Source organism: Myxocyprinus asiaticus, chromosome 19 (assembly GCF_019703515.2).
Source record: "Myxocyprinus asiaticus isolate MX2 ecotype Aquarium Trade chromosome 19, UBuf_Myxa_2, whole genome shotgun sequence".
Lineage (NCBI taxonomy): Eukaryota > Metazoa > Chordata > Actinopteri > Cypriniformes > Catostomidae > Myxocyprinus > Myxocyprinus asiaticus.
In genome coordinates, this window is record NC_059362.1 from 23417496 (window position 1) to 23435017 (window position 17522).

Here is a 17522-nt window from a genome sequence, read left to right on the forward strand (position 1 = left end):
ATAATCAAGCTACAGCAGGTTTTTGGATAGTCAAGCTTCAGTTTTCATCTAAGTATGCTTGACACAGTGCATATAAAGTTTGAAGGACATCTAAATGCTACAATCACATTATCTAGGTCTGATAGTCAGACTTCGCAAAAAACGAACTGGTACAATTTCAGCCGAACCAAAGCATTTACTTGACATTTTAAAAAGATGAATTATCGTTTTAGTCTTACTGAACTTACTTTTAAAGGAATAGTTCAACCAAAAATGTTATTATGTTATTTTTCCGTCCCAGAATTTTTCTTCTGAAGAACACAAACAAGATTTTTAGAAGAATATCTCAGCTCTGCAATGTTCATACAATGCAAGAGAATGGTGACCAACATTTCGAAGCTCCAAAAAACACATAAAGGCAGCATAGAAGTAATCTATATGACTTCCGTGTTTTAATTCATGTATTTTGAAGCGATCTAATCAGTTTTAGGTGAGAAGAGACCAAAATATGACTCCTTTTTTACAATAAATCTTGACATCAGCAGTCTCCTTGGTGATCATGATTTCAAGCTCGATTAGACTTCCTATAGTGCCATCTAGCACTCTGCGAATGCGTCAAGCGCTAGAAAGTGTAATTGAGCTTGAAATCATGATCATACCTAGAGACTGCAATGGCAAGATGTCCAGTGAAAAAGGAGTTACATTTTGGTCTGTTCTCACCCAAGATCTATTAGATCGCTTCAGAAGACATGGATTAAATCACTTGAGTCTTATGGATTACTTATGTGTTTTTCAGGGTTTTGGTCACCATTCATTGTATTGACATACAGTGATGAGAAATTTTTCTAAAAAACTTTGTGTTCAGCAGAAGAAAAAAAGTCATACACATCTGGGAAGACATAAGGGTGAGTAAATGTTGACATAATTTTCATTTTAGAGTGAACTATTCCTTTCAACTGCATGTAAACGAACTGACTGTCATTGGTTCAACTACCAAGATGATATCCTTTTTTGGTTTTCCCAACTCCCCTTACAAAAAGATTGTTTTTACCTCCAACCGTTGCAAATGTATCATGTAAATCTTGTGGATTGATCTGTAAAGCTTTTGGGGTATTTGATTTCTGATGATTCACTTCGGTGGTGGAGATTCAATGAATGTGTGATCAAACTTGAATACCTCCCTGCGGTACCAGTTAAGTTCTGTTCTCATCATTTATCCAGATCAGAAATGGATGAGAATCGAACTGTAGTGTGAATCTTGCACCTTATCCACTTTAGACTGGCTCTTACACTTTTTTCACAATGTCTGTTGAGCAATTGAGGAACAGAAGTGAAGTTTTCTTCCATGGCCTGGTATAATGTCTTAAGCCCATTTTGGCCAGGTTTATGAGATTTGTAGTCTCAGTGGCAGACAATTCCTCTCCTGATAGATACATGGTCTCCTGCTTGTCTGTCTGCTCCCCTGTCTGTTCTAACCCTCCTTCATTTAATCGTTCCTGGCCAGAAGACCTTAGTCAGATTACATGCCATATTTACTTTGATAACAAACAAATCGTGGCTGCGAGGGACCGATGTGCAGTCCGTTTCAAATGCCATTCTGTTATGTATCGATCAATGAAACATTTAACTACTTTAATGTTAATTTTTTATGTTTTTTGTCCACTAGAAACTTTTGAAAATACAAATTGTTATTGTTTTGTATATTTTAATAATAGAAGCCCAGGTAGACAACAGTATGACATATTGAACAGACTGTACTTCCAAACTTCCTAGCCACCTATTCATTTGCATCAAATTTAATAGAATCAACTAAATCAATTTAGCATCAAATTAAGTATGGTGTCAACCTAAACTAAGGTCCAAATGAACCTTAATCAGGGTAGACACCATATTCAGTTAGATGTTAATGAAAACAAGGCTGTGTGACGTGCGAGGGATAGACGTCTACTAAATGGATTGTATTGTGGTAGCTGATGCAAATTTGAAAATATATCTTTCCAAAAAATGTTCAGGTAAAAAAAAAACAAATCCAGAAAACATAGGTTGTGACACAGGACCTTAAAACACATTCAATGTTTCTGTGTAATCATGTGCTAGATGGACGTTTTTGACCGTTGGGACACATGCGGGTGTTTTTTGTGCATCTCGCACAGGGGCGCCACGTTTTTTTAGACGCCATTTCAAGTAAAAAAGAACTTAAACTTTTAAAAGTGCATCTCAAGACACATGCACTCTGTTCTATTTGTTGTGTTGCATCTAGCTTCTTTTTTGCGCAAAAATGTTCGGTCTGAACGGCCCTTAAGACAATGGGCAAATTCCAGTTGAAAGTGATCTTCCCTATGCCCTACTCACTTCGAAAGACAGAACTCTTGATGTGTGCACTTTGAAGGGAGCATGGCATTACAATTTAAACGTAACATTCACTAAAAGCCTTGTGAAAGGGCCCTTTGTGAAAAAATTAACTAACTTTTTTTTGGAATGACCTTTCGAGTGCCGTTCCCTTCCCGAAGTGCCCTTCAAGGGTGCAAAAATGCTGTTTGGAAAATGCTCAGTATTACCTACTGAACTAGACTATACTTCTATCCCTTACAGCCTCATTTAAATTAGTGTAAAATTAAATATAGCATCTACCCTTAAGGTCTATTCTGACTAAAGTCTTCACAATCTCAGTCTTTTGCTTGTAATCATCTATTCACACCCACTAATCCTGCCTCATATTTGTTTATTAATGTAAGTCCTGCTGTTTGTCCGCTCATGCAACATCACCTTTCTATAAATTAAAATTAAGTTTATTTAAAAAAAAAAAAAAATCTTTATAGAAGCATTTGTCTTATGGGACATTTTTATTCCTTAGTGAAGTATGGATAAATGTTAAAATACTTGTGCTGATTCTGTAGAGAATCTGACACCAAGTGTTACATCCAATAAGCCCTGCGCTTTTGTTTTGCATGTTGTAGTACATACCACATAGCTGAAGCTTTGTTTTATTCTTCAAGTTTGTCTTTTTCTAACCTGCATGTCTTCCCCACCACCATCACCCCGTCTTTTGTCATTTTTTTGTTTCTCTTGCACGTTTATTGACTCCAGATGCCGTCAAACAACAGCATCCGTAAGCAGATTGAGACCCTACAGGTGAGTTTACATGGCTACCTCAGCGGAGCTAGCCCTGCCTCTGAAAGGGTCATGTGATTGACCTGTGTTCCATGCTGGCTTCTTCAGCTGGTCTTTACTTCCTGAGTCATTGGCTTCTGACATCTTGCATAGAAAAAAAAAATGCTAAATAGAATCTTTACTGTCCTGCCACCCACAAGAATTTAAACAAGAACTAACTTTCTCAGCAAATCACCCAAGTTAAATATGTAGTCTTTGTCTAAGCCATGATCTTTTAATCTAGGGCTTGCATTTCTACTCATATTTCAAATCGACTAGTTCTCAAGAAAAATAGTTGACTAGTTTTGGCGGGTCAATGTTTACCTTATGAAAATGACTTGCAGTAGTCTGTGCGACTTCAGCATACTTTGCTTCTTTTATGGACAGAGTATATCCGCGCAGCTGAGATGATGTGGATGAGAAATGAAAGTATGCATATCTCCATTGCCACATTCATGCTGTATGCACAAATCATGAAAAAAAAAAAGCATTAGCCTTCTGTTGACCCTTGATTAGTTTCAGGGCAGTTTTAGTGAGGGCTTTTCGTCTGAAGGTTGATTTTTTTCATGAACACTCCAAATGTGTTTTCACTTGTGTAAATAACTATATTTGCACGCAGATACACTGACATACAGTTTGTGGATTGAGGAATTTTCCTCCTTTTGCCATATAGAACAAGTGCAATTGAACTGATGCAATTTACAACTTGTTGACACAGAGCAAATGCGTCAATTAGTGGCAGAGCTAATTAACTAGTTAAGTGGTATGTGCAACCCCTACTTTGATCTTCCTGCGTAGAAGTTTGAAGACTATAAAATGTTATCAAGTTTTGTTGCGTTTATACTTTTGTTTTTCAAATATTTTAAATATACCTGTAGGCTCTTTAGGTCCGACAAGAACATATACTCTATATAATCCCAGATGCTGTTGGATTTTATCTTTTGGCTTTTGTTTTTTAAAGTATGGTTAATCTAGAAAGATTCACTTTAAAGATCCTATACAAAGTGCTCCCTTTCTCGTTTGATGTAAGCTATACTGCATGCAACCATATCACCCCCTATGGCGAGTGCTGGTCATTACACCCTGTACTGTTGAAGGCTCTCTGGTGCAGACTGATTAGGTGTGTGTGTGTGTGAGAGAGAGAGAGAGAGAGAGAGAGAGAGAGAGAGAGAGAGAGAGAAAGACTGAGTACTTAAAGAATGTGAGAGACAACTGCTAGGTAAGTGACTCGATTTGGACAAGCTGTGATGTGATAATCATAGATTCATTAGCACAGATATTTAATGAATCCCCTTTCATCATCCATTGCCTCTAATCAGATGATTTATAAGTCACCTCTCTGTGCATCAATGCTCTTAAAGCAGAAATAACAGCTCTTATTGGCTTGTGAGTCCAGTGAATCATACTCCTCATTAGCTTACTTGTGATTACCTCTGTTATGAGCAGTAATCAAACTATTGATCACCCATCATGATATACATGCAGGAGCTCTTCATGGCTGAATCTGGCATGAATATTTCCACATTTGATTAAATCTTATTTAGATTTTTCTTTGTAAAGCTGCTTTAGAATAATATGTATTGTACTTCGTATTATCTATGTATTGTGTGTATTGCTCTGTAATTACATTTTAGTTTTGATTGTTTAGGAGGATGCAAATTTAATTTCTGATACGTTACTTTGAAAATGAGGCATAAGTATCAAATTCATCAACAATAAATGCATCCCAAAATTGTTCTTTTTGAGTAAGTGGGTCTTCAAGGGCTTGTGCCATGGGTTTCTGTTTTCTGAATGTTGTTTGTATGTTTTCCAGTTTAAAAAAAAAATAAAAAAAATGTTGTGCCCTTCTTTCTAGAACAAAGACCCCAAAATGTCTCGTGTAGCACTAGAATCTCTCTACAGGCTGCTTTGGGTTTACATCATCAGGATCAAGTGTGAGAGCAACACAACCACGCAGAGGTACAACTCACCCTTATATATACACACACATGTAAAGGCTGATTTATACTTTTGTGTCGAACCTACGCCTTAGCCTGACGTGCACCTCTCCAAAAATACACATTGCATCGATGCAGACCTCAACAGCTGTGATTGGTCTGCTTTGTAACCAGATTGTCCCCCAGGATGATAAAAAGATATTTGAGGTTGCATCACAATTTTCTCCCAAGATTATTTTAAGATCTTTGCATAATATCACATTGTAGTTGGACTTGTGAGCATTGTTTTAATCGGGAACATCTACTGTTTACGTTTCATGAAGTTACAAGTGAAAACGTGACAAAAGATGCACTGCCTGGCCAAAGAAAAAGTTGCATACTCTAATATTTCGTTGAACTGCCTTTAGCTTTGATTACGGCGCACTTTCGTCGTGGCATTGTTTCGACAACCTTATGCAACGTCACAACATTTATTTTCATCCAGAGTTCATTTTTGGTCGAGATTTTGTATTGATGACAGTAGAGTCGAACCACTCCGTAAAGTCTTCTCCAGCACATCAGTAAGACTTTCAATGGGGTTAAAGTCAGGACTAGGTGGTGGCCAATTCATGTGTAAAAATGATTCCTCATGCTCTCTGAACCACTTTTTCATAATTTTAACCCGATGAATCTTGGCATTGTCGTCCTGGAATATGCCCGTGTCATCAGGGAAGAAAAAATCCATTGATGTGATAACCTGGTCATTCAGTACATTCATGTAGTCAGCTGACTTCATCTTATTGCCGCATAACGTTGCTGAACCTAAACCTGAGCAATTGAAGTAACCCCAGATTATAATACTGCCTCCAGAGGCTTTTACAGTGGGCACTATGCCTGACGGGTGCATCGCTTCATTCGCTTCCCTTCTTATCCTGACACGCACATCACTTTGGAATAGGGTAAATCTGGACTCATCAGACCACATTACCTTTTTCCATTGCCCCACAGTCCAATCTTTATGCTCCCTAGCAAATTGAAGTAATTTTTTCCAATTAGCCTCACTAACAACTGGCTTTCTTGTGCCCACAAAAGTGTTGGGTAACGGTACTTTTAAAAGTAACTTGTTAGGATATTGTGTTACTCCTTTAAAAAGTTACTAAATAAATTAAAAGGTTTTTTGCGTTATTTTTGCGTTACTCTTTTTTTCTTACTGCCACTCTCTTTTCTGCTATGCTATGCATTCCATACAAATAAGCCATGCATAGCCATGCATTACATACAAGGGATATAACAGGTCATGCTAGCTACTATAAAACACTCATGTCAAAACAACATACTAAACAAAAAGATATTTAGAAAGTCTACAATCAGTAGGTCTTCACATCATATTTATAATAAAGACTCAATTACTGGAATATGCATGATTTGTTTTTCCATCGACATGGCAGCCAGCGTGAATAATGAATAATAACCACTGTCTTACCTAATGCAACAAAATTCAACATCTGAACCTGTATCATATATGTCATCATATGCGGTGCCCATTGACAATGCCAGAGCCAACTTGAGAAGTTTTCAGAAGTCAAGATATAAATTCTGTGGGGACTGCCAACCTAACATGTTCAAGGTATAAGTCTGATGAATAAATGAATATTAATCTCAGTGCAAGCTTGTTTTGAGTATCCACGGTGCGTACTGCGTACAGCCTACTTCAATTGCGCATGTTGATACAACTTTAATGGAATCGTTTTTAATGCTACCAAAATGTCATAAAACCTGTATGTTTCACGAATCACATTACTTGTTTAGTATTAAACAAAAATGTAGAATATTTTAAGAAATTATGACATTTTGTCTGCGTATACAAGCCATGTAGTACGTTGCTCGCAGCCGCTGATCCAGAGTCAGCTTTGCTCATCCCATTCTCCCAGTTTCAGGGATCTCTAACACAGAGCAGTCTGGCTACATAAGTCAGTGAATTGAGTGAGTATTTCACCCTGTTTATCACGCCGTGGCCAGTGGAAGGCTAGTCTTATAATCCCTCTGCCTAAATGCGTTTACTGATTTATTTTTTTATTTTTTTTTTTTTTTTTTTAAATGTTTTACATTTTTTTTTTTTTATACAGCGTGTATTTACGCGTGAATCAGTCACGTTTTACTCAAATGTTAAATGCTTTAACACGGAGCAATTTGGATGCAGACTGATCCTATAGCAGTAGTTACGGGCAGCTTTAAAACAGAGCAATTCGGATGCACAAAAAGTTAGCGATCATTCCACGTTGTATGTAACTGCATAATCATGCCGTGGCCACTGGAAGACTTCTCCCGGCTTATGCCTGTGCTATATTATACCATGAAAATGTTTTTTTACACACTTTTAAATGCAGCGTACGTGAATCAATCGCGAGAATCAAAGTTTCACTTACCCGAATATTATATACACTATATTGCCAAAAGTATTCGTTCATCTGCCTTTAGACGCATATGAACTTAAGTGACATACCATTCTTAATCCATAGGGTTTAATATGACGTCGGCCCACCCTTTGCAGCTATAACAGCTTCAACTTTTCTGGGAAGGCTTTCCACAAGGTTTAGGAGTGTGTTTATGGGAATTCTTGACCATTCTTCCAGAAGCGCATTTGTGAGGTCAGACACTGATGTTGGACGAGAAGGCCTGGCTCGCAGTCTTCGCTCTAATTCATCCCAAAGGTGCTCTATCGGGTTGAGGTGAGGACTCTGTGCAGGCCAGTCAAGTTCTTCCACACCAAACTCGCTCATCCATGTCTTTATGGACCTTGCTTTGTGCACTGGTGCGCAGTCATGTTGGAACAGGAAGGGGCCATCCCCAAACTGTTCCCACAAAGTTGGGAGCATGGAATTGTCCAAAATCTCTTGGTACGCTGAAGCATTCAGAGTTCCTTTCACTGGAACTAAGGAGCCAAGCCCAGCTCCTGAAAAACAGCCCCACACCATAATCCCCCCTCCACCAAACTTCACAGTTGGCACAATGCAGTCAGACAAGTACCGTTCTCCAGGCAACCGCCAAACCCAGACTCATCCATCAGATTGCCAGATGGAGAAGCATGATTCGTCACTCCAGAGAACGCGTCTCCACTGCTCTAGAGTCCAGTGGCGGCGTGCTTTACACCACTGCATCCGACGCTTTGCATTGCACTTGGTGATGTATGACTTGGATGCAGCTGTTCGGCCATGGAAACCCATTCTATGAAGCTCTCTACGCACTGTTCTTGAGCTAATCTGAAGGCCACATGAACTTTGGAGGTCTGTAGCGATTGACTCTGCAGAAAGTTGACGACCTCCGCTGACCCCGCTCTGTCATTTTACGTGGCTGAGTTGCTGTCATTCCCAATCGCTTCCACTTTGTTATAATACCACTGACAGTTGACTGTGGAATATTTAGTAGTGAGGAAATGTCACGTCTGGACTTGTTGCACAGGTGGCATCCTATCACAATACCACGCTGGAATTCACTGAGCTCCTGAGAGCGGCCCATTCTTTCACAAATGTTTGTAGAAGCAGTCTGCATGCCTAGGTGCTTCATTTTATACACCTGTGGCCATGGAAGTGATTGGAACACCTGAATTAAATTATTTGGATGGGTAAGCGAATACTTTTGGCAATATAGTGTATATATTTTTTTTACAAAATGTTGCCTTATGAGGACACATTTCTTAACTCTTGCTGTGATTGTCGTGACAACGGCAAAGTTTATGACGGCTGCACATGTAAGCTCCAGTGCACAACAAACCAACTGCTGCAAATGATGACTACAGCTGGATTCTACTGAAGCATTGAGATTTACATTCCTTTACCAGCAATCTTTTGCCGTTTTTAAAACATAAATCTCTTAAAACATAAATCTCATAAATCTCAGTGTGCGCTAAAAGAAGACTTGTTGTGTTCTGTCCATTACTGATAAGCATGGCTCATACTCTCTAGAACTACAATACCCATCATGCGCACACATACTACAAATTCATTGTGCATCTCTGGTAATCAAACCTAACACTCTCTAGAACTACAATGCCCTCTAGAACTAATGATGCACTATGTCTCCTTCCTGAAGTTTTCACACTTTTACTCCAGATTTATCACAATACGGGGAAAGGAGAGGTGAACAAAAGCAGTATTTTGACAGTATTATGTTAATAATCATATTTCACAAGTTAATAAAACAGAACATTTCTAATTTGTCGGCAAATTAAAAAGACCTTGTTTAGAGTTTGTTATATTGCCTATATGCTTTGTAAAGTCCGGCTTATTAGCTTTAAAATGACACACAATATGTGTTGGTCAGGATCAAGAGAGTAGTTAGTTAATTTTTTTGTAAATTTTTTTTTGCAGCAGGGAGGGTCACAAGTGTGGCAAAATATTTATGTATTATTATTTAAGTGACTCAAGAGCAAACATACAGTATTTGTTTTATTTTTTCTCTCTCTCTGCATGGCAGACAGTATGTATAATAAAAAGCATGTACCAAAATCTCAACATGTTCACATACTTTGAACTTGGTTTTAATGCTACAGTAATTTAATCAATACTTTTGAATTCACAAATTCCTTTGCTTTTGTTTATTTAAAAAATGTATAATTATTTCAGAAATGCAAGCCACTGTGTTGGCAGCTATGCGGAGCCCACCACGTAGGTTCGGAAGCATAAACCGGCCTGAAGACACGCAACCCTCTATTGGCACTTTTCCACTGCATGTTACGGTTCGACTCGACTCTGCTCTGCTCGCTTTACTTTTCTGAGCTTGCTTTTCCACTGCAGTTTAGTGCCGCCTCAACGTGGATTGGATTATAGGCTGATTGTCATAGTTGCGCCGCCTCTACTGCCGTGACATCATCTTAAACGTGACACAAACATTACTGACCATAAACAATAACACAACTGCTAGCTGTTAGCTACTAGCTCATTGTGCTGCATAAAGCAGTTGTTGCATGGTGATTTTATACAAGTGTAACAGTTAAATTGGCCTGGTTGTTTCAGAAGCAAGCTTTCCAGTAGCTGGTCAACTAAATAAAGTGAAGCTTCAAGCAGAATATAGAGTTAATGTAACAAAAGGTACCATCCTCCATCATGGACTCCAACAACGGCGTGGCCGAGTCCAGGGCACTCTCACTCCCATTGCTCGCCGGTCTATTGCCATAGATAGCATCCATTTGGTCGAAACCACTTCCACTTTCTTCTGTTTGAACCACTCCGGCTGTTGTGGTCCTTGATGGTTCTGTAGTTTTTTTTTTTTTTTACTTTTCCCTACACTGTTGGTAGGTCCGGTGTGGCCAACAGCTGAGACACTTCCTGAAAGACTTTTTCGTTTCGCGTCGTTTCGTTCGTCGCTAACGAGAGGAATGTCTGCACCTCGTTTATTGACCACGGCGTGGTTTTGTGCACATCCATTTCTTTTTACAATTCGAAAGTTGCGTGAACAAATGATATTGCTGCCGCTGTTGCTAACTTTAAAACTAGTGGGTTGATGTCCGTGTCGCAAATCCAGTGACACTGGTAGTGAAGATTCTCTCTGACCAATCAGTGATCTGCAGGATTTTGACGTCACATTTAGTATCGACTCGGCTCGCTTGGAACCTTGACCGAGGTGGTACTAAAAAAATTATCAGGTACCAGGTACTATCCACAGTGGAAAACCCCCAAAAAGCAAGCAGAGTTGAGTTGAGCTGTACCGTGCAGTGGAAAAGCCCCATATCACACAGATATACAAATATGCAGTGGCCACAGAGTAAAAATGTATGCATTTCATTACATTAGACAGCCAAGTGGCATCTGCAAATGATTAAAGCATCTAGAAATGATTCTAGGGCTTTTCTCTGAGCTAACTTTCATGAGACATTTTTGCAGTGACATATGAAGGTAGTTCCCCTCAAGTTCACATAGGTTTCCTAGAAAAGTAACAACAGGTGTAGTTTATCACATTAACTAAGGACAAGTTCCACAAAGTTTGACAACCAGAAAGTGTCCAAACACTTTTTTTAAACCTAACAAACTACTTTTTTGTAATGTTTTGGTATTGGTTATGAATAAAACACCCTCACAACATCCCTTTTCTTTCACAGTCGTCTCCTCAGTATTGTAACAGCACTTTTCCCGAAGGGCTCTCGCAGCGTGGTGCCCAGGGACACGCCCCTCAACATCTTCGTCAAGATCATTCAGTTTATCGCTCAGGTAAAAATCCACTCTGAAGATTCAAGACACAGTTCAGAAGAGCTTTACTCTTTTTAATTCCAGTTAGAATAGTTCGGGTTTCTGTTGAAAGCCGCAGTGTATAATTTTTGTGCCGACTTTTCAAGACAATACTGTCTACTTTCTACTATACTGTGATATAGTACACTGTGTGACTGTACCATAAATAAAATTAAAAAGAGAAATGAACATTTAGGAGTATGGTTTTGGTTTTTCACACTGGTTGGTATTACAGTTTTTTTGGCTTTATTAAGTGACTAGGTGTCATGTTTTTTTTTCTCTCTCTCCCTGTAGGAAAGGCTGGACTTTGCCATGAAAGAGATCATCTATGACCTGCTGTGTGTGGGCAAGTCCCACAAGACCTTTACCATTAATCCAGAGGTGTGGGAAAACACATGCTCACTCTCCCAGATCAACAGCCATGAAGATTTACTCTGCTCTTCTTCCCTATAATGTGCACTGAAGAAACATAGAAGCTAATGATCTCTCTGTCTGTCTCTCTCAGAGGATGAATATTGGTCTGCGGGCCTTCCTGGTGATTGCCGACAGCCTACAACAGAAAGATGGCGAGCCGCCCATGCCTACTACAGGCGTCATCTTACCCTCAGGCAACACACTGCGGGTCAAAAAAATCTTCCTTAACACCACCCTCACAGACGAGGAAGCCAAGGTCATCGGTACAGACCCTACAACTTCCTTCACAGCTCTCCTAATGAGGATGACCATTAAAGAAATAGTTCACCCAAAAATTAGAATTCTTTCATCACCCCCATGTCATTCTAGACAGTATGCTTTTATTTTTTTCCTTGCAACATAAAAAGAGAAATTTCAAACTCCTCCTTTGATAGGTCATATTCACCACAGCTTGAATCGAGAACCAGTTCACTGAAACAAACCAGCTCAAAAGAACCATTCCATGAATCGGATGGATTAAATTTGAAAGTTCTTAATTCACGACTCAATCAATGTGTTAGAGAGTTACAAGCTCACTGAAGGGCAAGATTATCTGCAAATAACAACTTAAATTTGTGTCTGTTCCTCAAACAAAGCTGTTGTATGGCTTTAGAAAACTTGAATATAGCACACTAGTTGTATATCATTGTGTGACCCCGCGTACACATGCGTGGACGTTGTATTTTGGCTTCGCTATATGCAACGCATAATTTGAATTCATTTAAACTGAGTGATGTCAGTTCCGGAGACTCTGTACTGTCAGTAAAGGGTTAAACATTTGATGCACAGAGTCATGTGACAACAACATGGCGCTGACCACAGTGGAGTTTGTCTTGGAAGAAATGGCAACAAAACTGCATCTGTTAAGAAACCTAATTAAGATTTTACATTGAAACCTGTTTGAGTCAAAAGATTAGAGTCTCTAGTTTCATCCGAAATATGCAATTTTTTTTATTTTAGCAATTTATTGCAAAACGCCAAACTGCTAAACACAATGACCACTATAGAGTACAACAGCACAAGGTTTTCATTAGAAATCCTGTATTTACTGGGCATTTTCACATTGAGAATCAATGGGTTCATCCATAAGCTGAAAAAAGTTGCTTTCAGAGGCTTTATATGGAGTTAGGATGAAAATAAGGTGTATTTCGAACTGTTCTGAGACCAGTGCAGGCAGACAGCACACTGGAGGTTAAGTCATTCACTAAATAGGGAGCAAGGGAGCATCCTATAGCTCTCTGTGCATTTAAGTGCATTAAATCCAAACTTCCTATCAAAAGTTCAGTTTCCGGCAGTTTTAGGATCACTGTCAAAACATTCAGCAAACCACCTCTTTGAGCTTTTAGCATAAATGAAACTTTGGCTGCCCAATCAGTACCTTTAAAGTTTTGTGCATTTAACTTTAAGTTGAAGAGTTTGAAATAATTTGGGAATGTCATTGTGGTCCATTCACTGCTGTTCATTTGTTATCTGTGTGGACATCTGTGGTCTTCTGGCATTGTCAGATCTCCTCCAGAATATTTGTGCTTTTCACAGTAATTCTCTGTGGAAAGTTTTTTGATAGCTTGTTTTGCTTTTCAATTGAAACGCATTGCATGCCTGCCTATAAGTTTAGATAGTGGTGTTTTTATCTGGACTCATTGTTCAATTGTTGAGGAAATGCCTCTGTTTGAAGACCGTTGTAACTTTTTTCATGCAAGTTTCTATTTCTCGTGTGAACTAAGCTGTTCTGTTTGTGGTGTGTGTGTGCAGGTATGTCTCTGTATTACCCTCAGGTCAGGAAGGCCCTGGATAACATCCTCAGGCACTTGGATAAAGAGGTAGGACGATCCATGAGCATGACCAATGTTCAGATGTCCAATAAAGAGCCAGAGGACATGATCACGTGAGTTTGATGAACATTTGTTGACGTACATAAGATTTAAGTGAATATTTACAGCTGAAGTGTGTAATTTCTGCGGCAGTTGCATAACCAAATGGAATTGCAAAAATAATGACTTGTTTTACCGGTTTCACTCCATCTGATATTGGTTGGAGAAATGTATAGTCCTGCCCCCAAACTCACGGCACTTTAGCCATTAGCTGGGTTTGCATCAAAATGTTTCTAAATTAAGCACATTATAAAAAAATTGACTAAAGAAAATTAGAATCGTTGCGTGTTTCCATCCATTACATCATGGGCATTATCTTGAGGGTGCTGCCTTGTCATGATGGAGCAGCTGCCCTTTTTTCAGAGAGAGTTTTATTTGCAGGATTGGAGCAAGTGTACCTTGCTTTATTAATTGCTGCCAGGAGACGCCACAGTATGAGTGTAATATCTGATATAATGAGGGCTGAAATGGATGTGATGCCCACACGCCGCCAGCCTCCACATATCAGGGAGCGCCCACTGACTGTGGCGGATTGTGAAGACACTTTAAAGATCAGCTGTGGGTTAAACATTTCTGTATGTACTATGTAAAGGGATATGTTTGAATAATTTTGTACCAATTTCGTTGGGCTAGTCACATCAAGCTATTGCCAATTATAACACGTGCACGAATGGACAAAACACGTCATCGTTTTGCAAATAAACTGTTTCCATCACTTTAATGTGCATTTGAACTGATGTGAAACTCTAGAACTCTTAGCGCATTCATTTTGAATTTGAGAGTTTATTCCCATATCGAGTGTTTCCATTCCATTCCATTTCTTATGCGCAATTTCAAAATGCACATAAAACTACTTGGATGGAAATCCAGATAACATAGCTTTGTCGAGATGGATGGGATGCTAAAACCAACAGGAATGTTTTGATAGTGCCACAGAACCACAATGTTTACACTTTTAAATTATTATTTTTTTGCCTACATTGCTTTCATCTTGTGTGCATTATAAGTTTAATATGTATATGTTTGTGCTACTTTAGTGGGGAGCGTAAACCGAAGATCGATCTGTTCCGGACATGTGTAGCTGCCGTTCCCAGACTGATCCCAGATGGCATGAGCAGACAGGATCTCATCGAGCTGCTGGCCAAGTAATGACTTCTGACCCTCACGGCAACCCTCATCCATCAATTTTCAACCTCAAATTCACTAGTCCTGTTGCTTGTAAAGGATGATTACATCTATACTTATTAATCATTCACAGTTCAGCAGAGAACTAGACTAAACTAGTATAACATACTTATTTCCAAACTTCCTTTGTAATAACCACAATCTGTGTCAGACTTACTTTTGAAGTCATAATGACATGTATTTTTGACTCTTATATCACTGTGATGCTCGGTTGGCCTCTCTGTGGTTATTAGTGATGCATGACAGATGCTGTTATGATGATGATCTTAAATAGTGTTTATTTATTTCATTTATATACAAAGACTCTCCCTCTTTCTCTCATCCTTCCAGACTGACCATCCATATGGATGAGGAGCTGCGTGGGCTGGCGTTCACCACTCTGCAGGCTCTAATGGTGGATTTCCCAGACTGGAGAGAGGATGTATTGTCTGGCTTTGTGTATTTCATTGTGAGGGAGGTGACTGATGTTCACCCAACTCTACTGGACAATGCTGTCAAGATGCTACTGCAGCTTATCATACAGTGGAGACAGGCAGTGCAGAGCAACAACCGCAGCCATGATTCACAGGTGTGTGTGTGTGTGTGTGTGTGTGTGTGTGTATCAGGGGACTGTTAAGTACACTACCAGTCAAAGGTTAGGACATACCTACAAAATCTTTATCATTGCTATTTTTCACACTTTAGAATAATGGTAAACTCATCAAAGCTATAAAATAACACAAATGGAAGTATGGGAATTTAGTGACCAAAAAGTGTTAAACATATCAAAACTATATTATATTTTAGCTTCTTCCAAGTAGCTTTTTAACAGTATCAAAGAAACACATGTTGCCTTCTTTTTCTACAGTGTCTGGTCCAACTCATGCATTTAAATAATTTTAAATTAATAGTTACAAATTAAGTTTTGTAAAGAGATTCATAGCATGTAGGAACAATTTATATTAACTATTTCAAGGCCTTTAATCATAAATCTTTATAGGTTTTTAAAGGTTTTAAAATTCTGTTATCATTTACTCATTCTCATGTTGTTACAAACCTGTATGACTTTCTATCTTCCACAGACACACAAAAGGAGATCCTAGGCAAAATGTTAGAGACTGACAGCCTCAGTCACCATTCACCTTTATTGCACCTTTTTTCCATTCAAAGAAAGCAAATTGTGACTGAGGCTTACATTCTGCTTAACATTTTCTTTTTGTGTTCTATGAACAAAGAAAGTCATACAGGTCTGGCACAACATGAGGGTGAGGAAATGATAATAACATTTTCATTTTTGGTTGAGCTATCGCTTTAAGATCACGAGAAACATATATTCAGTCAAGTGCATCCAAACTTTTGACTGGTAGTGTACTTTGCAAATGATTTATTTCCGTCTTATATTAGGCCTGTCTTTTACAGTTCATTAGAACATATATACATGGATCAGCCACAACATTACACAAGTATCAAACCACCTGCCTAATATTGTGTCGGTCTCCCTTGTGCCACCAAAACAGCACCATCCCGCATCTCAGAATAGAATTCTGAGTTGATATTCTTCTCACCACAATTGTACAGAGCGGTTATCTGAGTTACCTTAGACTTTGTCAGTTCAAACCAATTTGGCCATTCTCTGCATTTCCATCCACAGAACTGCGCTCACTTGATGTTTTTTTGTTTTTGGCACCATTCTGAGTAAATTCTAGAGACTGCTGTGCATGAAAATCCCAGGAGATCAGCAGTTACAGAAATACTCAAACCAGCCCGTCTGACACCAACAATCATTCATGCGATTATCTAATCAGCCAATCGTGTGGCTGCAGTGCATAAAATCATGCAGATACGGGTCAGAAACTTCAGTTAATGTTCGCATCAACCATCAGAATGGGGAAAAAATGTGATCTCAGTGATTTGGCATGATTGTTGGTGCCAGATGGGATGGGCTGGTTTGAGTATTTCTATAATTGCTGATCTCCTGGGATTTTCACGCACAACAGTCTCTAGAATTTACTCCGAATGGTGCCAAAAACAACAACAAAAAACATCCAGTGAGCAGCAGATCTGTGGACGGAAATGCCTTGTTGTTGAGAGAGGTCAACAGAATGGCCAGACTGGATTGAACTGACAAAGTCTACGGTAACTCAGAGAACCGCTCTGTACAATTGTGGTGAGAAGAATATCATCTCAGAATGCTATTCTGAGATGCGGGTTGGCACTGTTTTGGTGGCACGAGGGGGACCTACACAATATTAGTCAGGTGGTTTTAATGTTGTGGCTGATCGGTGTATACATATTTTATTTTATTTTTCTTCTGGCAGGGTCCCTCTCTCCCTCTGGAGCGATCTCCACTCTGGACGGTTCTGCATGTGGTAGAGGGTCTGGCTCTGGTCGTGCTGTGCAGCTGTCGACCTGCAACACGTAGACTTGCTGTCAATGTCCTCAAAGAGGTCCGGTCACTGCACATGGCCCTTGGCATCGCTAAGGTAACCAGAACCTCAGATTAACCCCTTGTTCACCTACATAATGTGACCTTCTTCATATTCAATGGTTTCTGTTGATTTACTCTCTCTCTCTCTCTCTCTCTCTCTCTCTCTCTCTCAGGGAGATGAGGAGTTGGCTATAGATGTGATGGACAGATTGAGTGCTTCAGTCCTCGAGAGCTTTATTCACCTTACTGGGGCTGATCAGGTGAGGCTAATCCCCACCAGTTTTAACAGGAATAGTTCACCCAAAAATGCAAATTGTGTCATTATGTACTTACCCTCATA

The 17522-nt window shown here is 39.3% G+C and overlaps 1 protein-coding gene across 9 annotated transcripts in view; it reads left to right on the plus strand.

Moving 5' to 3' along the window:
- The window catches only part of LOC127456755 (protein furry homolog-like), a 206515-nt gene that overhangs the window by 102640 nt on the left and 86353 nt on the right, over window positions 1-17522 (plus strand). For 6 of the 9 annotated variants that reach the window (XM_051725323.1, XM_051725324.1, XM_051725318.1 and 3 more), the window contains 10 exons: window positions 3067-3111; window positions 4985-5088; window positions 11140-11248; window positions 11561-11647; window positions 11772-11943; window positions 13472-13604; window positions 14628-14735; window positions 15106-15343; window positions 17073-17237; window positions 17356-17442. In XM_051725323.1, the coding sequence (XP_051581283.1) occupies window positions 3067-3111; window positions 4985-5088; window positions 11140-11248; window positions 11561-11647; window positions 11772-11943; window positions 13472-13604; window positions 14628-14735; window positions 15106-15343; window positions 17073-17237; window positions 17356-17442 (1248 nt within the window). The remainder of the gene's footprint in view (window positions 1-3066; window positions 3112-4984; window positions 5089-11139; window positions 11249-11560; window positions 11648-11771; window positions 11944-13471; window positions 13605-14627; window positions 14736-15105; window positions 15344-17072; window positions 17238-17355; window positions 17443-17522) is intronic. The other 3 variants (XM_051725319.1, XM_051725321.1, XM_051725325.1) reach the window with 1 other exon arrangement.